The sequence below is a fragment of the Canis lupus genome, chromosome 16, assembly GCF_048164855.1.
Source record: "Canis lupus baileyi chromosome 16, mCanLup2.hap1, whole genome shotgun sequence".
In the NCBI taxonomy this organism is placed as follows: domain Eukaryota; kingdom Metazoa; phylum Chordata; class Mammalia; order Carnivora; family Canidae; genus Canis; species Canis lupus.
Window position 1 is genome coordinate 7901741 of NC_132853.1, and position 26346 is coordinate 7928086.

Sequence of the window (26346 nt, forward strand, 5' to 3'; positions counted from 1 at the left end):
CTCGCCACAGAGATGCTCGAGTTTCCAAAGGTGGTGCTAAGTAGGCCCGCGCCCCCGGCAGCTCGAGTAGCCAGTCTGTCTTGGGCCATTAGGACTTGCCATCGTTGAGAACCACTCATTGCTGTACCTAAAAACAGCCCCTCTGTTGACACAGAACCCGTCCCCGGGTTGGTTTTGGGCCTCGGCAGAGGGCCAAGGCCGGGGTGGGCCTGGCGGTCGCCGGGAGGACTGGGGCCGGCCGGCGCGGCGCCGAGGGGGTTAAGGCGGCGGCTGCAGCCGCGGCGGGGGCGGGCCTCGCGGGCCGGGCTCGGGGCCCTTTGTTAACAGGCGCGTCCCGAGCGGAGACGGAGACGCGGCCGCGGCCATGGGCTGGCGCGCAGGGCGGCGGCGAGGCGGCGTGGCGGGGCCGCCGGGGCGCGGGAGGGTGCGCGGGGCCAGCGGGGCGCGCCGGACCTGAGGGCGCGGCGCAGCGAGCCCGGGGGTGCCGGCCCCCACGCCGCCGGCACGCGAAAATGTTGGAGATCTGCTTGAAGTTGGTGGGCTGCAAATCCAAGAAGGGGCTCTCTTCCTCCTCCAGTTGTTACCTGGAAGGTAAGCGCCGGCAGGCGGGAGCGAGCGGGTCGAGGAGGCCTCGGGGCCTCCGGTCGGGCCTTCCCGGGCGGCGCCCGCGCGCGCGCGCGCGCGCGCTCCCTCCCTCCTCGCCTTCGCCCTCGCCCTCGCCCTCCCTTCCCTTTCCCTTTCTCTCCCTTCCTCCCTCTCTTGCTCTTTCTGTGTCCTGCGACCGCGCCTGGGCGCTGCGGGCGGAGCGGGAGGGTGTGGGGCTCCGGTCCCCGCGCCCTAACCCCGGGAGAGCCACGCCAGGATGGCTGTGTCGCCGGGCCCCCAGCCCCGGGGCTCTTCCCGAGAAAGTTTGAGAAAGTGAGCTCTATAGGCCCGAACGGCCGTGTGAGCCCACGTTGTGGAATTTTTACCGTTAATTGGGAATTATGTGTCAAAAAGGTCGACCCGTGTTTGTGAAACATGTGACTTTCGTTAAGGATCGTGTACAAAGGAATACGGCTCTACCATTTATGGATACGAAGTTCAAGCAATCTTTGTACCCCACACCCCACTCCCACAACCCCCAGCCCAGTGTTATCTATAGACCACGCAGAGGTCTTAGGAATTCTTCCTTTTCGGGGAGAGTCGGGGGAAGCGAAATTTACAAATTTTAGGAAGGCTTCGTGAATGAGTACCAAGTACTTGGGGGAGGGGAGCCTCATGTTAAGTTCGCTCCATAAAGTGCAGAGCCAGGCGCATCTTACTTTTGCCTTCTTTCCATTCTGCTTTGCTTCTCTCATCTCTGTGTTCATCTTTCCTGTTGTCTTTCCTTTCCTGTGCCAGTAACAACTGAAAAAAAGTGAACTGGGGACGGTGCGTCGTCATTTTGTAACTTCGAGTGGACCTGAAATCGATGTGACTTAGGGACTGGTCATCCCAGACGTAATCCTGCTGGCATTTCTCTGTTGTTTTCACTTAGGACTTAAAATAGGAAAAGAAACTTAAAGCTCATTTTAGAACAAGTAGAATTTCTGCTATAGTGCCATGAAGTTCTAATGTTTTTCTTTTGAAAATGAAAGAGAATAAACGGAGGCCTCATAAATGGTTAACTTCTCTTCCTTACAACTTTTTTTTTTTCACCCCACAATCCTCACTGGGCACTGTTTTGTTTTGTTTTGTTTACTTTTTAACTTGAGGGCCTGCCTGGAGTCACAGAAGCAGCTTAAACCTTAAGCACCAGTGAGGTAGGTAAAACCTGTTTGCCTCTGCTGCCACAGTATGTGTATGTACATCGATCACTTCCCTGTTTGGGATGTCCCCTTCCCTTGGAGCAGGCCCACAAAATCCAGCATTTGGAAGGAGGAGACAGTTTATTTGTCCCTAAAAGTTGGCATCTAAAGCAGCCAAAATCATCTTCAGTTAATCTGTTGCTTATTTTCCAAGTTGCTCAGAATTCTGAACACATTCTCATTTACATCTGTATCGAGTTAGTGTTAGGCATTATCATCTCCATTTTGCAGATGGACTCCTTTGGCGGAGTATATGAGCAGACTTTTGTAGCTGCAGAGCTAGAGGAAAGTTTAGGTCATAGCAGAGCTGTGATATTGTTTTCTTGGGGGTAAACTGGAGATTTAGTGTTGACCTGGCTGCTTTAATTATTGGGGCTTGTCGGGAGGAATCTAATCTAAAATGTTTTACTCCATTTTCCTCCATCCTGTCTTGAAATAATAATGTAGCCTCCCAAGTCTCAAAAAAATCCCCAGCTCTGGTACCACTGACTACCTTGATTAAAGCTGCCTCTAGGAAGGAATCACTGTAGGAATTTTTTCTTTTTACTGACTTTCCCTTATTTTGTTGGTATATTTAATTGGAGAAAGTAAATGGAATTACTCTTTTGTAAGTATAGAGAATTTAGTAATTGTTTCTTGAAGACTGGATGTGCTATTAGTCTCTTGGGGAGAACAGTTGCCAACATCTGGATAAGTAATCCAGCCTTTCGGTTTTTACTGACATCCTAAATCAATCAATCACTGTTTATTGACACCCACTCAGGGCTCAGGCAGCTCAGGCCACAGAGAGAATTGAATATGATCAAGTTTTCCATTCTGTCGAAGAGGATTCCACCTTAAATGCAACTTGATCACACATCTACTTGCTACCCAGGCCTGGCTGTCAAAGAAACAATTAAATACTTACTGTATGCCCAGCTTTGTTTCGGCATAAATTAAATACTTACTGTATGCCCAGCTTTGTTTCAGCATTCTGTATGATTTGGTTTGCTTGTTTCTCATGATGGCCCTGTGGTTAATTCCATTTAATAGATGAAGACTCTAAGTCACCAAAAACAAAAAGTTAGGAAACTTATCTGAGGTCACAGGGCCTCAGGCAAGTGGTGGTGTCGGGATTTGACATGCTGTCTGGTTCTAAAGAGCCCAGTTTTATGTGTTGTGCTTTACCAACTGTAACTGTGACCTTTGGGACTCTCTGTGGCTGTTAAAATAGTATCTTCAAGAAACACTTTTCTAGAAAACTAATACTGAAAAAAAATGATTATCTTTACCAATAGGATTATTTTTACCAATAAAAATTTTAAACATGTATTAAGATAGCTGTACTTGATAAAAAAAATTCTAAAAGGTATTTTGTGAAAAGTACTTTGTATCCTATCCAGATTCGCTATACCCAGAGACACTCAGAGTTTCTCCTGTATCCTTCTGGAAATATTCTATGCACATAATAAGTATTTATAGTATTTGAATTTTGTGTTACAACTCTGTAAAAATGTATGTTTATAGAAGCATCTTTCACCATGACCACATTTAGCTTTACAACCTTAGGTCTACTTCAAACACTGAATTTTCTGATTATTCCTTCTCCTTACAGATGTGGAAGAAAATATGAACACTAGCCGTCTGAATTTGCTGTTTTTCCTACTTTTCTTTCATCGTGTTTGTATTTTGCATACATCATGCGTGACTGTTGTACATGAACATGCTAGTTCTGTAGTGTGGAATCAAAATTTAATATCTTGTGAAGTGAACTCTTCTTGAACTTTCAAATTTTATTTTAAGGGCCCGCTTTTAAATGCTTCTTTTCAGCAGTTAACTTTCTGGCAAATGCTTTATGTGGTGCCAGCCACACGGATACACTGTTAGAACTTCTGGTTCAGAGAATCTCATGCTCTCTTTCTAAACACTCTTTCCTGAGGTCATCACATGCTTCCCTTGTTTAGTAACAAAGAAAATGTGAGACTCTTTCAGGAACCTAATAGAAAGCCAGCCAGTCCTCTGGTTTGAGGTTAGGCTAAAATTGTGGAGCCTTTCTGATGTGACACTCCTCAGCAGTAAGCGTTTCATACACATCCTCACTTAATTCTCACACACCAACACTATGTGGTTCTAGACAAGAGGAGGAGAAAGACCCTGTTCACTTTGAAATACTTTTCAGAAGTACTTCTGAATTTGGAGTCAGGAGATCCCAGTTTTTGTCTGACTCCTCAGCTTTTCTGCTTCTTGCTTACCTCTAAGAGCAAACATCCTCTCTCTAGCCCACCTTACAGAATTGTTTTGAGGATCTAGGAGATGATTCTAGTGAAAGTTTTAAAAACCAATAAAATGCTAAATATTTGTATTTATACCGACATAGGGTTCCTTTGAGATGATGTCCCTAGGTCCAGACGGCTCTGTTGTGAGGGTATAGCAGAAGTCCCATTCTCAAGTGAGGCATGCAGCTCCAAAGCCAGTGGCCTGGGCCTGGTTGCCAGCCATGCTTGCCTGCTGACCTGAGGCATATTGCTTTCCAAGCATCAGTGTTCTCATTTCTAAAATACAACTGAGTAGTAGTCTGCCCCTCGTTGAGTTAGGAGATCTGTGTGAAAGATTTCGTTTAAATTGTTCAGCCAATTCCTTCAATGGCAGAAGTCACAATAGAAGTGAGCTGAACCTACCGTAGTTTTTCTTAACAGAACAGTTTGTTTCCAAATTTGCTTTGATGCATAGAATGAATACTTCCTGTCACTGGTTTTGAGGATGAGTATCTTATCTTCCCTTTCTGTAATCCTTTCTTTCTTTCTCTCTCTCTCTCTCTCTCTCTCTCTCTCTCTCTGTAAATTTTACTTATTTGTGTAATCTCTACACCTAGCCTGGGGCTGGAACTTAATAGGCTCTTCTGACTGAGCCAGCCAGGCAGGCCCCTCTCTGATCCTTTCTTATGCCCATGGTGAATGTTTTAGTTGTGGAAGAAGAAATCCCACTGGTTCATGATTGGTATCATAATCTCTCCAGAGGCAGTATTTCCACAGCTCCAAATATGTGAAAACCGAACATCTTATACTACTCATTACCTTGTTCTAAAATCGTCATAATTTTGCCAGTGTAATCACTGATCTGAGATAGAAACAGGAAAAATTGTCTACAGATAAGTTTAAAAATATATGACAACATTGTACAACATGATGACTATGGTTAACAGTACTGTATATTTGAAAGTTGCTAAGAGAGTAGATCTTAAAAGTTGTCATTGTAAGGAAAAAATCTGCAACTGTGTGGTGATGGACGTTAATTTACTGTGATAACTGATAATTTCACAGTATCTACATGTATTAAGTCATGTTGTACACCTGAAATTTATACAATGTTTTATATCAATCATATCTCAATAAAACTGGAAAAGATAAATATATACAACAAGAACTAAAGATCAAATGGGATATTGGAAGAATTTAACTTTTTCTCTGTAATAGTGGATCGTAATTAAACACGTTAAAAGATTTATAAAGTAAATTCTTAGATTTGTTTTTTTTTTTTTTATGGAAAATTCTAAGTCTGTAACAAGCAGACAGCCCATTGAACTCCTTGTACTCATCACCCAGCTTTCAAAATGACCAAATCATAGTCAATCTTAAATTTGCCCTCCTCAAACCACTGGCAGAGCATCAGTTTCATAACCTGAAGGTCCTGAGTCTGAGCCTCAGAGAGCATGGATTAAGTCACTTCTCATACTTAGCTGGGCCCAAGGTTACTGGTTAAAAAAAAGAACACAGAGCACATTATGGTCAGTCTTGTTTTCTTGCCTCGTGAAGTTATAGTTCCAAAGACATTTGGGAAAATAGCTTGCTGATTACCAACACATGAGAGTCTAACTCTGCCCTCAGATGAGGAGAGTTGTTATTTTCTGAAATTGGCTCTCAGATCTTTCTTTCTTAACCCACATCATAGGTGCCTTGTTCTACTGTCTGTGGTGGTAGTGACAAGGAAGACAGACAGGTGAAGGAAACAGAAAAGCAGGTGGGGAATTAGAGGAGAGGGAGGCAGAGAAAGGCTGAGACCAAAACGAACACAGATGAGAAGGGGTATGGGGTACCGAAGAAGGATAGCCCAAGGCAGGCAGAGGAAGAGACCCAGAAGGGAGAAAGGGAAAAAGCCAAATTCTGAGAGAGAAGTGCAAAATGTTGAGTGGGAGCCATACGGACTGATGGACAGCCTGATGGACAGCCTGGTGCAAGGAAGCTACAGGGAGAGGTAGAGGAGTAACCTTAACTCTTCTTCCATCTCCTGCCCTCCCAGTCAAGAGAGCATCAGCCTAGGCTTGTGGGGTTTGGTACAGATGAAGTGCTTGGCACAGTCCTGGCACCCAGTAAGCGACAGATAAATACTGGCTATTATTCTATTACAGTCGGTTGCATAAACTTGAACCTCATTGCTCTTAAATTTTCTTTAAAGGCCCAATCCGGGCAGCCCCGGTGGCACAGCAGTTTAGTGCCGCCTGCAGCCCAGGGTGTGATCCTGGAGACCCTGGATCGAGTCCCATGTCGGACTCTGCATGGAGCCTGCTTCTCCCTCTGCCTGTGTCTCTGCCTCTCATTCTCTCTCTGTGTCTCCATGAATAAATAAATAAAATCTTTAAAAAAAAAAAAAAAGACCCAATCCTTAGCAATCTTACCAGTCTTCAAGTGTAGCTAGTAGCACTGGACATTGCATACCTTAACATTGAATTTAAAGGTGGGTCATGGATAGAATTAGCCATTACTTTTGGGAACTCACATACCTTTTTTGGGTCACATTCGCTCAGATTAACAACAGGAATAATAATGGCTAACGAGACATCTTGGGGACATTACCTGCCATCAGGTAGCCCCTTTACTTCAGTGAGTCGAATCTAAACTGACCCAGGAGTCCTTGGTGACCCTTTTGGGGAGAACAGGAAATGTGAAATGAGTGCTTTCCAAACCATCCCCAGGCCCTGATGGCCCAGCAGGCAGAGGGGGAGGCTTTCAGTCGGCTGCAAATGGCCTGTGACAGAATAAAAATGCTTCCATGCTTAGTGGGCCCACTGCAGATGGTTTGAATCAGGGCCAGTGCAGGGATTCAGGGAACCATTGCTCACCCCACCCCACCCTGCCCCCGACAGAATGTATGTGGAGGTGCTGTGTGCCTGTTCTGGGACTATAATGAATCCTGTTTCTCTTGAAAGTGCAGAGAAATGGACTTCTATGTTGCCCTTGTTTTAGTATCTTGACCATGGTTTACATTCCATTAAAAAAAAAAAAAAAAAAAAAACTGCATTTCTGAGATCTTTACAAAAGCTTCCCTGGCAGCATGTCATTTCTTTTCATCCTGCTGTCTTTTTGCTGTTCTTACTGCAGGTTGACAGATAATTAAGGTACACTCTTCTGTCATGACTTAATATTTTACCTTGTTGCTTGAGACAGGTGCAGGGTGTTCTGTCTGTATAGCGGATGGTTACAGTAAACACCCAGCGGTGCTATATGCCCTGCCTTGCAGGAGGCAAGGGTTGAAGACTGTGGTAAGATCGCTGGGCTCTGTCCCAGAGTTCACACTGTCATGAGGACAATAATAAATGAGGGAGTACTTGCCCTAAGGTGCAGGGCCCTAGGGCCAGGTACCACACCTGGCATTTGTGCAGAAATTCCCTGCATGCAGTGTGCACGGAGCCTTTCTGACAGCCTGGCTAGGTAGACACCATTGTTGCCCTGTTGTGCAACTGGGAAATTAATTACTTCAAGACAGGGTGGACAGAGATTTAAATAAGTCTTGTTGGCCCTGGAGTCCAGGCTTACCAGATTTCCTTGCTGACAAGGTGAAGGGGAAGCAGTCAACTAGGGGGAAGCGATAGGGAAGAGAAAGGACCAGTCAAGCTCCATAGAGGAAGTGAGGTCAAGAGGATGGGGGGGAGTCAGCTGGGTCGGCATTTCAGGGAGAGTTAAAGGCACTTGTCAGGGTGCACATAAGATGCAGCCACAGGGTTTGTGTGGGGGAAACCACCAGAGAGGTTTAGAGAGGCTGGAATGGGGACCTAGGGGTTGTGGGAGAAGCTGGTCCCAGACCAGACCCTGAAGAGCCTTTTGTGCCCCCACTTTGGGAGCACGGACTTCTCCTGCAGTAGTAGTAGTAATGAAAACCCTAGCTGTCTTTGAGTGCCTGTTACCTGCTAGGAGTAGTGTCTTCTATGTTATCTGCAAACTGCTAAGGACCCTGCAAAGCACTTGACCGCTCTGGGCTTTCCCTTCTGCCTCTACCAGGAGCTATCTCCATGGGATTTTAACAGGAGAACCACTTGGTCAGTCTTAAATTTCAGAAAGTCCCCTCTGGTAGCAGTGTGGAGGCAGAGTGGAGTGGGGTAGGATTAAAGGCCTGGGGGTGTGGGGTGGGGGTGGAGGGAACCAGTAAAGGGGAACAAATCATGGGGATTTAGGAGGAAAAATGGTTACAATGTGAGTATAAACTTAGCTGAGATGAGGTGGTGGTGGGGTGTTGAAAATGGTGGGGTGTTCTCTTTATTATGCTCCATCTCCAGGAACTAGAGGCTTCTTTGACAACAGAGTCTTAGAAGGTAACAGAATTCTTTTTATTTTTTGCTTTCTGATAGAAGGAGGGGACTGTGTACCTTTCAGAAAGGTTTAATACTTGGACTGCTGATAGAGACCGAGATTAGCACGGAGAATTCTGTTTTCTAAACTTGACTGGCTAGGCACATTATAATGTAAACAGATTCCAGGGGAAATATTTAAACCTTGGGCTAATTTAAATAACTTTTTTACTCTTTATTTCTTAAGGGAGGTTTCTCTGGAAACCTATTTAACTTATTGCCTATAATGCCCATAAGTGAGAAGTGATAAAACTGCATCTATTTAAAAAGGAGTTTGCATAATTTGGACTTCTTGACTAATTTATAGCAGCCTCTTTTCTAGACCCATCTCCAGTTCAGATTATTTGGGTTCTACTGAACCACATCTGTAGTGTAGGAGTTGTTAACCTGGAAGGCCCTTGGGATCTGGGATAGAATTCAGAGGCTCCATGTCCTTGGAAGGGGAAATATTAGAACTTTATTTCACTAACCTCTAACTGAAAATTAGCGTTTCACTTTTTCTTAAGAATGTAACAAACCACAGTAATATTAGCAGGTACTTGTGACTTCATCACCAGTAAAACCAGCCGTTTCTTAGAATACTATCCAAGTGAGTGAAACATGCACAGATATTTTTATGTCATCTAATGGTTGTAATTGTTGCTTACACATACCACTACTTGGAAATGATAGCAGTTACTCCTGGATCTTATTATTTTTTTTTTTTAAGATTTTATTTATTCATGAGAGACGCAGAGAGAGAGAGAGAGAGAGGCAGAGACACAGGCAGAGGGAGAAGCAGGCTCCATGCAGGGAGCCTGATGCGGGACTCCGTCCTGGGACTCCAGGATCACGCCCTGGGCCCAAGGCAGGCACTAAACCACTGAGCCACCCAGGGATCCCTGGATCTTGTTATTTAATGTGTTAACAAAGAGGCATATATTTAATGCATTAATAAAGAAGCATTGTATCACAATGCTTAATCTTAATTTTTAAGATTTTGAGGACTATTTCAGTATGTCTTCCTTTGCAGTCCTCCACATTCTCTGCATTTACAGACTTTATCCTGAGGCATACCCAGACATCACCAGAGGGGCCACAGCACAGTACAGATGAAGACCCCTCCCTTAGCAGCCTCAGGGTGTCAGGCTAGCCTTGGACCTCTGTGTTAGTCCTGCTTCCCTTGCTAAGCAGCGAGATCTTGTTCAGGATCCACATCCTTCCTGATGCCAGTAAGCTGGTCCTTTCACAACTTCTGGCCCTCAGTGTCTTGTTCTTATAATTTAGTCCACAGGGCAGTGCCTGCCTGTCTTCTCTCTGACTTCTGCCATTGAGGCTGTGTACGTTTTCATTAGCTGTGTTCCTCCCACAGGGACACAGGTCATGTGGTGATTCTTTGCATCATTACCACCTTGCCCTACCCCTGCTCCCAGCAGCTAACACAGTGTTTGGGGTGCTGGGAAAATTTTGTTGAGTGTGAAGATAAGACCAAGGCCATATTTAATAACTAAACTTATTTTTTAAATAACATTAACTGCTCTGGGTGAGGGTGTAAATTACAAAATAAAAAGACCATGTAGGATGTAGATAAAATGACTTTCATCAAGTTCAAATTATGGGAAATAATACTTTTCCTCTAAGCTCATATTATAAGTTGTATGAGATTGTTGTATACTGACTTGAGAATAGTCTGAGCATGATCTCATCAGTTGGAACCAAGTCTGAAATAAAACACGAAGCCTTCCCTCTTTTTTGAGGGATCTGTTTTATAGATTTCTGAATTACAGAGATTCCTTGAACTGGAGGGTAATAGTCAAAGGCCCACAAAGGAAATAAGAATAAGGCAACAAGGGTTTAAATAATTGAAATTGAACAAAAGTAAAGGGAATGTTTATCTGTTTATCATGCCTGACACACCCTGCCCTCTCCCCTCCCAACCCCAAAGGCCCAGCAGCCAATGAGCTGCTCTGCAAGAGGAGGGTGGCCTGGGGCTGGAGCACCTACAGGAAGGTGGAGGAACTTCCCAGAGGTGCAGTCTCCCTCCCCTCGAACCCCTGAAGTTGAGGAACATTTTACCTCTTCCTGTTGGCCCACAGAGGGGGTTCAGGGGCAGCTCCTGGAAGTCTAGACCAGATAGACCATATCAGAGAATCTTTTGTGAACTTTTCTGATCAGTGACTCACAACTTTAAGAAAGGATTACTTTCATATAAAAACGATTTTTAAATTGTGCTCTAAAGACCCCAAGCCGTTTCTTAGAATACTATCCAAGTGAGTGAAACATGCACAGGCCCAGTGAATTTTGTGGCATTATCCTTACTGGATTTTTTTAAACAGTTTGATATTCTCATGGTTGGAGCCATAGCTTTTTGGAGGCTTTTTATTTTTTTTTTTAAACCTATCACCGTTTTTGGTGTTTAACTGGCTAATTAATAATGACTTTTCCCGAGTTTTATGGGTGAGTGGAAGCCTTTCATGAACATTATACTAAAATAGCAAAAGGGTTTTAAAAGGAGTGAGAGGCACTTTTGAAGATATGAATCTTAAATAGATTTAGATATGACTCAGAAAGGATGCTGCAGAAAATGTTCACTAAAAAAAAGTAAGAGAATAATAGCAGATGCTGAAATTTCTCTCCCAAGACTTAAACAACAGCCAAAAGATCCACTGGAAGAGCAGAAAAGGGAAGCTATTTTGGGCATCTTTTTAGAATGAAGCCTCGGGGCTTCAGGGGTCTAACTTCCTGACAGTGGGCCTGGCAGGGAGTCCTCGCATTAAGCCAGGTTGAAGTACATTATTCAGTGTTGGCCTTGTAAGCTGTGATCATTTTTAAGGTTGACAAGCGTAGTTCACAATGAAATGAAGCAAGGAACTTGGCATTTATACATTGTGAGTCAATTTTGACATCAGCCTGGATTGGGACTTGACTGGAAGGTTTTGGTGTTGGGCTGTGGCTATACTTCAGGGTCTTGATCCAGAGGCATGCATGAGCAATACTTCCCTTTGGGCTTTGGCCATTAATTTGTGGAATGGAGCAAGAACTGGAGAGGAAAATCGAGAGACTGCCTTGGATTTCCTGCTGTCCATTGAATCAAAAAGCTGTGGGAGGCCCTTTCCTTCCTGACAAAGGGCTCATCCCCTCACATGAAATTCCCAGCAGCAGTCTCCATGTTAGGGACAGTCCCTCTTCAATCCCAGACTTGAAATCCACAGGCACCCCTGGGCGGGTATCCGCCTTCTGCCTAGTCCAGGTGTTTTCCAGGCCACTTCCCCTGATTATGTAACTTTGATCAAATCCAGATGCTGCAGAATGTTTGATAGAAGAGGTCAAATGGCAGTGGAGAAGAAAAGCATTTCTGTATTCATGACTTTGGTTTAATTTCCTGTGTGGGCCGGGGCTGCCAGAGTTGTGTGCTCATGGCCACGAGGTCGGGACTCCAGAGGGAAGCACGCAAATGTTTTTTCAGGACAGCTCCAGGAGATTCCCCCCCCCCCCCCCCCCCCCCCCCCGCGCCCAGAGTTCTTTTTCAGGTTAGATTATCAATTAGGGAAGCATCAGCTGGCTCCTATTTATGATGGCAGTTTCTCTATTTTTGTGACTGTTTTCTGAATTACAAAAAACAATCCCCATTCATTGTGAGAAATAGGCCGTAATATAGAAAAGAATAAAGGAAATTGTATTTATTTATTTATTTATTTATTTATTTTTAAATATTTTATTTATTTATTTGTGAGGGACACAGAGAGGGCGAGACAGAAGCAGGCTCCTCACAGGGAGCCTGATGCGGTACTCCCAGGACCTCAAAATCACACCCGAAGCCGAAGGCAAACGCTAAACCGCCGAGCCACCCAGGCATCCCAAAATAAAGGAAATTTTAAGTTTGTAATCCCACCACCCCAAGTTAACTACTTTTAATGGCACTGTTAATACACACCACCCTGTGCTAATTACTGTTCACATTTTGGTGTAACTCCTGTACTTTTTCAGTTTTTACAAAATTGGGATCACCGTGTATATAACAGGTTGTAATAGCATTATTATGAATGTGTTCTCAAGCCAGTAGTTTTTTCTAAAAATATTTTTAACGGCTTTATGGATATATTCTGTATTATGGATGGACCACCTGCTAACTTGCCTTATGTTGATAGATATTTTGTGCTCCTCTTTTTCTGTGCTACTATTTAAAAATCAGTATATAGAAATAATGGTGTAGATCTCAGGGTAATTCCTAGAGGTGGATCAAAGGTTATGGAATGATTTAAAGATATGGTTTGTATTTCCAGTTGCCCTCCTAAAGTGTTACGGCAATTTCTACAGCAACCACTGGTATTTTATGAGAGTTACTTCATTGAGGTCTTAACACTGACTTAGATTCTAAAAAATGTATCTGCCAATTTGATGAAGAACTTGTATTTCTTTGATTACTAGCCAGGGCTAGCCTGCTTTCCAAGTTTAATGGTAATTTAAATTTTCTATAAATTGCTTATTCATGGTTTTGGTCCATTTTTCCATAGTGGAGGGATTTATCTATTTCTGTTGATATGCAAGACTACTTTTATGTTAAGAATCCTTAGGCTAATGGTGTTGCTTAATACAATGACATTAGAAGTCTTTTGACTGGCTTCCACTTAATCCACGGATTAGGTTGACCAGCATGCTCCACTTCCTATAAAACCTGCCTCCCTAGTGCCTACCGCCCATAGAACAGGGCAGCCACCCCACCGTCATCCTCTGTCACTCACTGCTCCAGCCACACCAAGATCTGGTTACGTTTCTTTCCAGATCTCCAGATACACTTGTTTTATTTACTGGGTTAATATGAAACCAGTGAAATGCAGGTGTAAAAAGAGAGTGGTTTCCATGATAGTCAGATGGATGCCTTAGACTCAGTAAAGGCAGGTGATTTTAAATGTTGCTGCCAGACCAGGTGTGAGTGAGCCAGCTGTAAGCAATTGGAAGGGACTGTGCTGGGGCCACAGAGCATATAAATCCCAGTCCTTCCTCGGCCGCCAGAAAACCGAAGCTGGAAGCCAGATAGATGATGGGGACAATCTCCAACTCTCACCACATACATACTCAGCCCCAAGAGGGCAGACCTTGTCCCTGCAGTCAAGGCCAGCAAGCCAGTGCACTTTCAAGTGGGAATGATGGATCACACATTTAAAAAAAAAAAAAATTCTCTGCCTTAACCAGCTTTTTTTTTTTTTTTTTTTAAGATTTTATTTATTCATGAGAGACACACAGAGAGAGAGAGAAGCAGAGACACAGGCAGAGGGAGAAGCAGGCTCCCTGCAGGGAGCCTGACCTGGGACTCCAGGATCACACCCCGGGGCTGAAGGCAGCCGCTAAACCCGCTGCGCCACCGGGGCTGCCCCTTAACCAGCTGTATTTGGTTAATTGATCAATTCCTGATCACAATGGGTGCTAGGCTTGCTTTTCAAGCCCATGTAAAATATTCAAGAGACGAGGCCTAACTCATAACTAAGGCTTTTCTGCACTCTAGGAAGTGGCAGTGTTACAGACCCTCTTCCTTGAAATTCTCTTTGCCCTCATGATTCATACAGTGAGATTACCAAACATAATAATGACGTAGTTGGGGATTTACTCTTTTAGCAAAAACAGTTGCCGAAGGTTTACTTCAGTCAGTAGTATAAAAGCTAGTATTGAAAGACCCTAGTTGGGCAGCCCCTGATGTGGAACTTGATCCCCAGACCCAGAATCACGCCCTGAGCCGAAGGCAGACACTCAACCGCTGAGCCACCTGGGCATCCCCAAAGAGATATTTTAAAGAATGCCCATTTCTCAAAGTTCTCCAGTCCTGGTTCAGCCTCATCCCTCAGGTGTCTTAGATGTCTCTAGTGGTTTGTTTTGTTTTGAGGGGAAGTGAATACTGCAGAATCAGATCTATCCCTGTTATTGCCCAAGAAAAGATGTTTGGGGATTCTCTAAATCCATAAAGAGGGAAAATTTTAATTTTTCTCTTATTTTTTTAAAGATGTATTTATTTATTTTAGAGAGAAAGATTTGGCACAAGCCAGGGGAGGGGCAGTGGGAGAGGGAGAGAGAATCTCAAGGAGACTTCCTGCCTAGCACAGAGCCTGTTGCAGGGCTTAATCCCACGACCCTGAGATTGTGACCCGAGCTAAAACCAACTAACTGAGCCACCCAGGCACCCATACATAATTTTCTTACCATTTGGGTTTGGCTTACACATATGGGAAAATTAAAAGTTTCCCCTTATCCCTCCTTTTGTAAAGGTTGGTTTCTTATTATAGTTTCCTTAAATGAGTATTCCAATTTCAATCTAGAATATCCTATGACTGTTAAAAGGACCTACCTGGAGTTCATTTGCTGGCTTAAAAAAACTCTCATGTATATCACAGAAATTCTAGTGAGGTTGAGCATAGTTCAAGAAAAAAAAGAAAAGGAAAAAGATTTCAGGAAAAAATAATGAACTCTCTTTGACCCTGTAGTGAACAATAGCCACATGTACTTTAAGAGAGATTGATCGATGTTCACCTTTTACAATCTACTTATATACAAAACATGAAGGACTTTATAATTACAAAGTGGAAGAAACTTTACTAGTTTTCACAAGGTAAAGGAAATATAAGAAGGCTGTCTTTGAGAGTGTCGAGAGAGCTGGAAGGAAGGGTGGGATGTTATCTTGGGAAGTAAATAGCGAGAGACGCTGTCTATAGCTGGAGAACAAGAAATGAAGCCTGTGCAAGTGTGTTGCTGAAAATGCAAAGGTGATGGTAGAGGTTGGCACAGGAGCTGTGGGGGCAGAGGAGTGGGGTCAAGAGACTCAACTTCTCCTCAGAGAGATGGAGGGTCACCCAAGGCATGCATGGCTGTTGCCTATGGGTGTAGAGAAGAGTGAGGTAGAAGGTGTTTGTCCTTTATCATAAGCCTGTCTGTCTTACTTGATTTTTAAATTATATACACATATTAACTTTAACATGTTTTGAAATGTTTTAAAGAAACTTTTGTTCTCTATTATATGTAAGCAATGGCAAAGATGTATGAGGATGGACTCTTTCTTTCTTTCTTTCTTTCTTTCTTTCTTTCTTTCTTTCTTTCTTTTTTTAAGATTTTATTTCTTTATTCATGAGAGACAGGGAGAGAGACAGGGGTAGAGACAGAGGCAGAGGGTGAACCAGGCTCCATGCAAGGAGCCACGTGTTATTTCTTTATTCATGAGAGACAGGGAGAGAGACAGAGGCAGAGGGTGAACCAGGCTCCATGCAAGGAGCCCAACGTGGGACTTGATCCCAGGACTCGAGGATCACGCCCTGGGCTAAAGACAGGTGCTACACCGCTGAGCCACCCAGGGATCCCAGGATAGACTATTTCTATTTTTAACTATTACAATGAGTTCATTTTGAATTAATGAATTTAAAAAGCTGAGGCTATTTGGAAACCGTGATTGCCACTTTGGAATGAAAATATTTCATACTAAAAAAGAAAAGAAAATACTTCATACCTTTCACAGGATTTGGGAAAGGAAGAGTCCATTTTCATTTTACCACCTTTCTTATTAATACAAATTGCATATAGATGTTAAGAAATGAAATAAATCAGGGGCACCTGGGTGGCTCATTGGTTGAGTGTCTACCTTCGGCTCAGGTCATGATCCCGGGGTCCTGGGATCGAATCCCACATCGGGCTCCCCACAGGGAGCCTGCTTTTCCCTCTGTGTCTCTGCCTCTCTTCTCTGTGTCTTTCATGAATAAATAAATTATACCTTTAAAAAAATCCTAAAAAAAAGAGAAATGAAGTAAACCAAAAATGTTTAATGATGGAAACAATTTATGGCTCCTGAGAATAAAACTAATTATTTCCCCCAATGTTTCTTGTTTCTTCTGTTTCCCATTTGTCTTCCAGAAGCCCTTCAGAGGCCAGTAGCATCTGACTTTGAGCCCCAAGGTCTCAGTGAAGCAGCCCGTTGGAACTCCAAGGAAAACCTTCTTGCTGGCCCCAGTGAAAATGACCCCAACCTTTTCGTTGCACTGTACGATTTTGTGGCCAGTGGGGACAATACCCTCAGCATAACTAAAGGTAGGAGAACTATGGACCACTGCTGGTGCTTGCAAGGGACAGATCTGGTGAAACTGTGGCTTGGCTGGCTACCCGTTTTCCTAGTGAAGGATGCAGAGCCAACAATGAAAAAAAAAAAAAAACAGTATCTTTATGAGAGAGCCACTTAAGCAGAAGAGTTCCCGTACGGTAGTTCTTAGGAAAACCAGAGCATGATCGTGAAAAGAACGCCTGGACTAAGCACCAAAAACATTTTTTTTTTTTTTTTTTTTTAAAGAGAAAGTATTTTTTCCTCCAAGAAACTTCCTTATGTTGTTAGGAAGAGAACACTTGAATAAGCGTAACAAATTTATGAAAATTGAGGCAATCTCTCTTGTAATGTTCAGTTACAAACAAGAAGCTTCATGTATAAACATGTACTCTTTTTATATACACTTATAAATGCTTATATTTATGTGGATTTGTTAAAGGGAAGTAGGTGTTTAGGAATTTGGAGATTTTTAGTAATCCTATAAGAATAAATGGGAATGAATGAAGCCAGCCTGTAAAGCTGATGTCTGATTTGATTCTCTTCTTCTTTTTTTTTTTTTTTTGGATTCTCTTCTTCTAAGGTGAAAAGCTCCGGGTTTTAGGATACAATCACAATGGGGAATGGTGTGAAGCCCAAACCAAAAATGGCCAAGGGTGGGTTCCAAGCAACTACATCACACCAGTCAACAGTCTGGAGAAACATTCCTGGTACCATGGGCCTGTGTCCCGCAACGCAGCCGAATACCTGCTGAGCAGTGGGATCAACGGCAGCTTCTTGGTCCGGGAAAGCGAGAGCAGTCCTGGCCAGAGGTCCATCTCACTGAGATATGAAGGGAGGGTGTACCACTACAGGATCAACACTGCTTCTGATGGCAAGGTAGGGGACCCCAGTTGGGGGAACTGATGGGCCGGGGGTGTTAGTCTTTGGCCAGGAGGACCCAGAACTCTTGCCGCTGGGGTTGAGAAGTTACCAAAATAAACCTCAATTGGGAAGATGCGAAGGAAACTTCTTCAGATAAACAGCAGGCATCACTCCATTAGCCTAGGAAAGACTCTCTTGAGGACCAATCACAGGATGTTACAAGTCCACAGGCCTGGTGTGGCTCTTTACCTGTCCAGCTAGAGTTTTGTTGTTAGCTATTTCATAAGATGGGTGATATTGGACATACTTCTTATTTTAAGAGTCTTCCTTTTTTAAAGCATTTAAAAATCTCTTATGATATTAATTCATCTTCAGTGAGTAAAATTGCAATAATAGATGGATATTTTTAAAGTAAAAGATCTCCTTAGAGCAATTCCCCAAAATAAGTATGGTACATGGCATCCTTCCCATAAACAAAGCCACATTTGTGTGTTTGTATGCCTGCATACGTATATGTACATACATTCACAGTTTTTAAACACAAATGAAATCACATAGTACCAGTAGATTTCTAAACCCAAACTGTAGTTTCCTAAAAGAGTTGATCAGTATACAGTTTTGTGATCTTTATATGAACAATGCTCAAGAGTCCATGAAGGGAAGGGAGAGATTAGCATTTTCCAGGTTCCTGCTGGTGGCTGGCACATTTTTTTTAGGCATCCGGTCATTTAAACCTCACCTTGGGGATCCCTGGGTGGCGCAGCGGTTTGGCGCCTGCCTTTGGCCCAGGGCGCGATTCTGGAGACCCGGGATCAAATCCCACGTCAGGCTCCCGGTGCATGGAGCCTGCTTCTCCCTCTGCCTGTGTCTCTGCCTCTCTCTCTCTCTGTGTGTGTGACTATCATAAATAAATAAAATTAAAAAAAAAAAAAAAAAAAAACCTCACCTTGGTCCTCAGGGCAGAAGTCACCATAATCTGCATTTTTGCATTAAGGAGAAGGGGACTTAAAATGGAGGAAATTTCTTGCCCGGGATCACATAGTGCATGCCTGGTGGAGCTAGGTTTGGACACCACTGTCCACCCTGCTGCACATGTCATCATCAGTGGTGGAGATGGGTAGATGATTGGGTGGGGCCTAAATGGTGGATATATTTTTTCATTAATATGTAATGTGTGCACATGTTTAAAAAAGGAACAAAATGGATTACAATGAGAAATCTGTCTCCTAATTCCACTCCGCTGCCCAGAGGCAACCCCTGTGACTAGTTTCTTTCAGAGTTCCTCTGTAGATGTATACGCATAAATTTTTTTAAAAGCACAAATGATGCAGACTCCACACTGTTCTGCATCTTACTTTTCCCACCTAACAATGTTTTTTAAAGATTGCTTTATGGTAGCACACTTAGAGTTGCCTTATTCTGATTAATAACTGCCTAGTGTGGATGGACCATCATTTATTTCAGCAATCCCCTGCAAGTTGACTTTTAGATTTTTCCAGTCTTTAGCTGTTCTAAATAACACTGATAGGAGGTGACTTTCAAACCTTTAAAAAAAAAATAATCTCAGCACACTATATAAGAACATTTACATCAACACCCAGTGCTCACATCAGTAACAAAAGGTCCTAGAAGCCCTTCTTACCCTCGCTATATGTAATGCACTCTAATACTTCCTATTCTATTCTGTTCTGTTTCATTTTTCTAAAAACTTATGGTCCGAATCCACTAAATTTATTTCATAGACCCGCTAGTGCGCCAGTGACCTGCATTTTTTAACATACTCTACATACTTCTTCATGTACAATGTAACTGTATACAAGATAAGTTGCTAGAACTGATCTTCTGAAGGTTATATGCCTTTAAAATTTGTATAGATGTTGGCCTGTTACCTCCTTAGAAATTATACAGATGTGTTTACTCACATGGTTTACTTGTTGCTGGTGAGAAAAGGAGCTTCCATGAGAGTCAGGAGTGCATGCTTCCCTTCACCTTAGCACTGTGCTGTCAGGCCTGTAAAAACATCTGTCATTGATTGGTAAAGATGGTCTGTCATTATGTTTAATGTACATGTGTCATGTTTACAGGGATCCCTGTGTCATTTACTAAATTTATCCTTTCCTGCATATTTGAAATGTACCAAACTTACATATGCATTTAGGTCTGTTGGTCAACTCTCTTTTCTGATATTAGACTTTGAATTATTACAGCTGTATAATATGTTAAAATGTGCAGTAGGGCTAGTCCCCTCCACTTAGTCCTCTTAGTATTGTATGGCTGTCCTCATTCATTCATTTGTACCACAGATTCACACTCATTTCTCTTTTTTTTTAAGATTTTTTTTTTTTTTTTTATTCATGAGAGACAGAGAGAGGCAGAGATACAGGCAGAGGGAGAAGCAGGCTCCTCACTGGGAGCCTGATGCAGGACCCTATCTCAGGACCCTGGGATCACAACCTGAGCTGAAGGCAGATGCTCAACCGCTGAGCCACTCAGGCGTCCCCGAGAACAATATATTCTTAACAGGCTCCTCCTGCCTTTGAAGCCCAGTTTGTCTCTCTGCCCAGAACACCCCTTCTTTAGAGAGCTGCACAGACATCTCCCTTGTCCTATCCCTTGTCCTACTCAAGTCTACTGAAATGTCACTTTCTCCATCTAGGCTATCTGACTTTTTAAAGTCATTTATTTTTTTTTTAGGTCATTTAAAATAGTTACCCACCCCACTGCCACCACCTCCACAATATTTCCAGCCACATTCCACCTCCCTGCTCAACTGAGCCACCCAGGTGCCCCCCCGTATTTCTCTTTTTAACCTTCTTCTCTGTTGTTTCTTGCACATGTCTCAATCTTCTGGCCGAAGTCTTTAGTGCTAATATTGTGCTTTCTGTGATGACAGAGGTCTGTGCAGCCAGCCTGGCCGCTTGCTGATGTGTGACTAGAGATCACCCTTATGAGCTTGCCTTTTGGGTCCTCATTCTTGTCCCAGATGTGGGGCTAGGTCGTTCCATTCTTCAGGATGTACCCCGGGATGGTGGGTTCTTTGAAACCGTGCCTTCAGCCCACAAGGGTTGCTCTTTTGTGAGTTAGAATCCCAGAGCACACCGCCCATGAGGGAGGTGATTTCCTGGAGTTGACGGCTTGCTTCCCATCTGTGCTGTTTATCCAGGGCGAGCCGTGCTGCACCACAGTAATCAGTTGAGGTTTTCTACTGAACAGGGTAATGGTTTCTTTTCCCTGGATTTGTTTAACTAGCATCCTAGGAACAGATTCAGGCAGGCATGATTTAGTTTGACAACTCATTAGCTGGGGGTTGGTCCCAAATACCATTCAGAGGGAGAGAGCAAGGTCTGCATGTGGGAAGCATGATTCACAGGATTTGAGAACTGTCCGATGGGGATGCCAGCCCCTCTGTCTAACAGCTGGTATGTGCCAGGGGTTCCTTTCATTCCAGGTGGAGCACAGGGAACTCATTTGCTCAGGCAGCATCCACCCCTGGGCAACTCATCCAAGTGGCCCAGGCCTCCTGCCTTCTTCCCTCCCTCCCTGGCAGAGACTCTCCCTTTCTGCTGTCCAAGCACCCGGGGACGTCTCAGCCCACGGGGTTATCAGTCCCGGCCATCTGCGGAGGCGCCTCTCTGGGAGGGCAGCACTTGAGGGGCTGTGTCAGTGGGATCATGTTCCTGGAATGAGTGGGACAGTATCAGAGGTATTGGGCGAGGTACTACAGCAATGCATGAGACAGTGTGGCTCGGCACTGAAAAAAGCTCACATAACAGAGCTTTGATGCAATCCTTTTTGGATTTCTGAGGGGAAAATTTAAGGTTGGTAGGAGAGACAGGCTAGGGTTGCATAAGCTTAATGCTTATTTTCAAATAGCTAATCTTCAGAAAACAACTGAATTTAGAAGATTCTTCTCTAAGGCCCCAAAAGATTTCTTTCTGCCTCCACCCTCTTGGCCCTGGTTTACCTCTGTTGTCATGTTCCTGAGCTTCAGCGGCAATTGTGGCTGGTCAGCCAGCCCAGGGCTTGGGGAGCTTCAAGCTGGACTCTTGCAAGGCCCAGATCACACGGAGCCATCGCTGCTCCAAGGAGTCTTGATGGTCTTGAAAACCCCCACATACCTCGGGATCCGACTGTCGTTCTCGGGGCTCTCTGCCAGCGTGGTGGAATTGAAGGCTGATTTTCTTTGCCACCCGCTACCTGAATCATTTTAGCTCTTCCGGTTATTTGTGTCTACACTTTATTTACTTTTCTGGGATGCCACTGTCAAGTTCCACAATACCTTATAGCCGTTGATAGATAGAGTCTTTCCTTTTCTTCAAAGAGGTTCCCAGGTGACATTTATTTTCAGTCTGCTGTAGTGACAGGTTCAGGTTGACAGGAATGGAATTTGGGCTTAAACTTTAGCAGAGGTGGCGGGATGGGCCAACTGTAGAGCCTCTTGAATTTTTAAGATTTACCGACCCTGACAGTGGTTTGGCAGGTGCAGGCATCCCAATGAAAAGCCTGCTCAAACGTGACTGACCTTCCCTTGTCGAGGAGACTGTGAGCACTATTAAGTACTGCTTAATTTCTAAGTCCTGCCCTCCTGCTGGAATGTGAGACAGTGTCAAGGTAATTTTGCTTACTGGCCCAGCAGCCTGTAAGCAGTACATCCCGGGTATGGGTCTCTGAGGTCCGAGTGCTGATAAGCCTATAAGTCTGGCTGTCGGGGAAAGCTGTTTCTGGTGAGTTTCTCTGACAAATCCTATCTTCCAGGTTCCTGCATGATCAGGAGGAGGCCCGGTCCTGGCTGATCACCCAGAGTATTTATGTAACCAGGTGCATAGCATAATGACATGCCATTCATAATGCTAATTTCACTTTCTTCTCCGAGCATGCCAGGAATTCCTGATATAGATGACCCAGTTCACTAGCACAGTGCTCAAAACCCAGAACTAATCAGAAGGAAGCCAGCAAGCAAACTTAACTATTAGAAGGTGGCTGTGCAGTGCATTGAGAAGGGAGAGTAGTTTTAATATTTAATAAGTGTTGGTATGCAGATTTTATTTTGAAAGATGAACTAAGTCACAGGGCCTGTAAATTTAATTATTGAAAAGGATATAAAGTAGGCCCATTCAGTGAAACCTGCTACAACTCTGAAATCTCTAACAGGAGCACCTCTGAGGGAATCAGAGGAGACCAGGAACAAATTCTGCATAACTAGGGCTTGGAGGAGCCATTAGCATTCTGTGCGAAGGAAGGAACTTAATCCTTGGGTTGGGGAACACTCCTTTCAAGCTGACAGGGAGAGGTAGGTAATGAGCCTTGCTCCCTGGTGACCAACCTCAGGAGTCCAGCAAATGAAATGGACGCACCATGCCAGCGATGTCCGAGGTGGGAGGGGTGCTGTGATGCCAGGGAGCGAGCCAGGGAGGCTCTACCCTCCACGGAAGTGAAAACATCAGCAGCTGAGCTGCCCCAAAAGAAGATGGCTTAGAACACTTGCCACATGAAGTGAAGTAAATGGACAAATGACAGGCTTTTCTAGAGAGAGGCAGGATTAGCCGCTGTCCCCATATGCCTCTCTGTCTTCTCTCTGAACTGTACTTGTGTCAGCAGTGCCCACTCACAAGAGGGCCGTGGACGTCAGGCCAGGCGCAGGCTCAGCGGTGCTGATTCTTCCGCACCTCCCCTCAGCACCTTTGTGCACTCACTCTGGGCCCTGAGTGTGACTTGTCACGTGTCCCTAGAGACTGAGGTTGTCTGAGGTGTAAGGGCTTCCTGGTGGGTCCTCTCCTCACCTTGAACGGTCCTGCCATTGAGGGCTGCCATCTTACAGAGGGACAAGTTCCCAGAGCTATGGGGTCTTTCTGGACAAATTCTTGGGTTGCTCAGAATTGTATTTTAGTAGGATTGCAACCAGAAGATTGTATATTACAAACCTCTAAGTCAGAGTCTGTCATTGACTTGTCTGAGATTTATTTATTTATTTTTAAAAGATTTTATTTATTCATGAGAAAGACACACAGAGAGAGGAGGCAGAGACATAGGCAAAGGAAGAAGCAGGCCCCTCGCAGGGAGCCCAATGTGGAACTCGATCCTCAAACCCGGAGATCATGCCCTCAGCTGAAGGCAGACGCTCAACTGCTGAGCCACCCAGGCTTCCCTGCCTGAGTTTTTTTTTTTCCCCTTGCCTGAGTTTTAAACATCTGTTTGTTATCTCCCCGAGCAAAAAATTAAAAAATAGAGCATTCTCTTTATCTTCTTGAGGGTTATAAATGGGATAAACTCATGTATTTGTTAATATTTTTTCTTTTATTTCAATTATCTAATATTACAAACATACCAGAAGTGATGGAGCCTTCCATAACCAACCCTGCCATGAGTTTCAGGTTTTTCTTCCTTTTTCTGTTTTTAAGTAATAGAGATACTACAGCTACAGCTGACTCAGCCTATTCCTTTTTCTCCCTCTTTCCCCATGGGTTACCGCTGTTCCAAACACGTATTCTTCCTCTGTGTCTATAGTCAGGACAAGTCGTGATTTTTAATGTCCTTCCCACCTTCTGCAATCACTGACTGCCCATCATGAGCTGGTAGGTTCAGTTACCTGCTGTCTGCCTGGAGCCCAGATGTCCTGTGTAGATTTTAACATGGAATTGTTTTTTTGCAAAGGAAGCATTCCCCCACCACCGTACTGAAATGAACCAAAGAAGAAGAAAACTAGCCGTCCCCATCCACACCTGCTTCTGTCAGCCTGCTCCTTTCCTTTTTCCTTTCCCAGTGCATCCGACCAGAATGACCCATGGACAGACTCCACGTGTAGGTTCGTGCCCACCGTAGATCTCAGAGGCTCACATGTGCTTGTGTCTGCAAGCCCCTCTGCTTGCTTCCCCGCAGCAGAGGTGGCTACGTGGCCTTTGTGCAGGCCTCCAGTACCACTCTCCTGCCCCACTCCATTTCTGGAGGGTGCTGACTGGGGCATCCCACAGGGGCGTCCAGCTGGGGTCGGCATGTCTGGACCTCTGATGCTACTTAGCCCCAGTTGAGGGTGTAAGAATAAGAATGAGAAGGAGATTTATGTTTTATTATTATTTTTTTTAAAGATTTTTATTTATTTATTTATTCATGATAGTCACAGAGAGAGAGAGAGAGGCAGAGACACAGGCAGAGGGAGAAGCAGGCTCCATGCACCGGGAGCCCGACGTGGGATTCGATCCCGGGTCTCCAGGATCGCGCCCTGGGCCAAAGGCAGGCGCCAAACCGCTGCGCCACCCAGGGATCCCGAGATTTATGTTTTATTTAGTGGTTTCCGTTTCTGATTACTGCATAGTTCTGGATAGTTCTACAGTTATAAATTAGAGATTTTAAGTAATAAGCATAATTATTAAAAATTTAATTTCTTTTCCAGTCAGCAAATACATAGTGAATTCTAGTCTTCATTAATTTAATCAACAAATTTATTTATTATGTGCTCATTTCTTGTTCTCCACATTGGGGACACAGGATAAAAACAGCTTAGGGCTCTACTCTCATGAAGCTGACATTCTAGGAGGTCATTGGCAGGAAGTAAGTAAGCAAATAAGCAGGTGAATACAATGCAGAGAAGTAATAGATGTGATATGATAACGAGTGCTGGGCGATGACCAGTCAGGTGACTGCAGCAATAATGATATTTATGCCGGGCTTGGGATCAGAGGAGAACCAGGCATGTAATGCTTAGGTGGCTGGAAGATTTCAGGCTGAGGGAACAGCAGATGCAAAGGCACTGAGGCATTTTGTTGGTTCTTTCTGCTTTCACAAGTGCATTACAGCCGGTGTAGAGAAACACAGTATAGGTGGTTTTCTGCACGCTCCATCCTGTGTGGAAAGCTATTTATCTGAGGTTTTGCTGTGCCATGACTTAGGCTTAGCAGAGCTGGTTCATTGGAGTTGTTTGGGTTTGTGTGCACTCTGGGAGCTGAAAGTTGTCCCTGTTTCCCTCAGCTCTACGTCTCCTCAGAGAGCCGCTTCAACACCTTGGCGGAGTTGGTTCATCATCACTCGACTGTGGCAGACGGGCTCATCACCACTCTCCATTACCCAGCTCCCAAGCGCAACAAGCCCACTGTCTACGGCGTGTCCCCCAACTACGACAAGTGGGAGATGGAGCGCACGGACATCACCATGAAGCACAAGCTGGGTGGAGGCCAGTACGGGGAGGTGTACGAGGGTGTATGGAAGAAATACAGCCTGACAGTAGCTGTGAAGACCTTGAAGGTAAGCTTGGGACTGCTGCTGCCGCTCGCGGTACCATGGCTAAATACGGTTTCTCATGGTTTGTCGCGGCGGGTGCTGGAGTGTGGTGGTGCTGCTCTCCGGGTGGCCTGCTCCTGTGCTCAGGTCCTAGGGGTAACTGGTGCCCGGGAAGTGCCTCTTTGGGCCCCTGTGGTCCTTTTCTTCGAATGGGGGCAGTCCCTCTCCCAGACTCAGTGTGATACAGTGAGAACTGAGAAGTGCTGTGGTTTTTTGGTGTAAAAAAGATGAGTCATTTGGAGAAGTGTTTTCATCATATGGCAAGATTCTTTTAAAGCTGTGAGTTTTTGTTCTGTTTGGCATTTAGATCATTTCCTATTGACAGTTAAGAGAAAGAGGAGGAAGAAACTAAGATTTGAAAGAAGGGAGATTTAACCAAAATGCATTTGACTCTTCTGTGGATTTTTGTTGGCAGATTTGAAAGGCAAGTGCATTGGGTGTTCCTAGCAGGTTCCAGTTTTGTGTAGTGGGAGTGTAGATTTCTGGAAATGGAGGTGTGGAAAATCATGAGGGATGCCTTCTTACTAACTCAGGCAGTGTCCAGTCATTCTTTTTTTTTTTTTTTTAAGATTTTATTTATTTATTCATGAGAGACACACAGAAAGAAAGAGAGAGAGAGAGAGAGAGGCAGAGACACAGGCAGAGGGAGAAGCAGGCTCCATGCAGGGAGCCCGATGTGGGGCTTGATCCCTTGATCCCTGGGCTGAAGGCAGGGCTAAACTGCTGAGCCAAACCAG

At 44.3% G+C, this 26346-nt stretch overlaps 1 protein-coding gene across 2 annotated transcripts in view; it reads left to right on the forward strand.

Moving 5' to 3' along the window:
* Positions 1–26346, forward strand: part of ABL1 (ABL proto-oncogene 1, non-receptor tyrosine kinase) — a 142930-nt gene that overhangs the window by 94625 nt on the left and 21959 nt on the right. The window contains exons 1-4 of one of the 2 annotated variants that reach the window (XM_072778351.1): positions 432–591; positions 16294–16467; positions 17058–17353; positions 25301–25573. In XM_072778351.1, coding sequence (XP_072634452.1) covers positions 513–591; positions 16294–16467; positions 17058–17353; positions 25301–25573 — 822 coding nt within the window. In that variant the 5' untranslated portion in view covers positions 432–512. Of the gene's footprint in view, positions 1–431; positions 592–16293; positions 16468–17057; positions 17354–25300; positions 25574–26346 lie in introns of those variants that run through there. The other variant, XM_072778350.1, reaches the window with a different exon arrangement.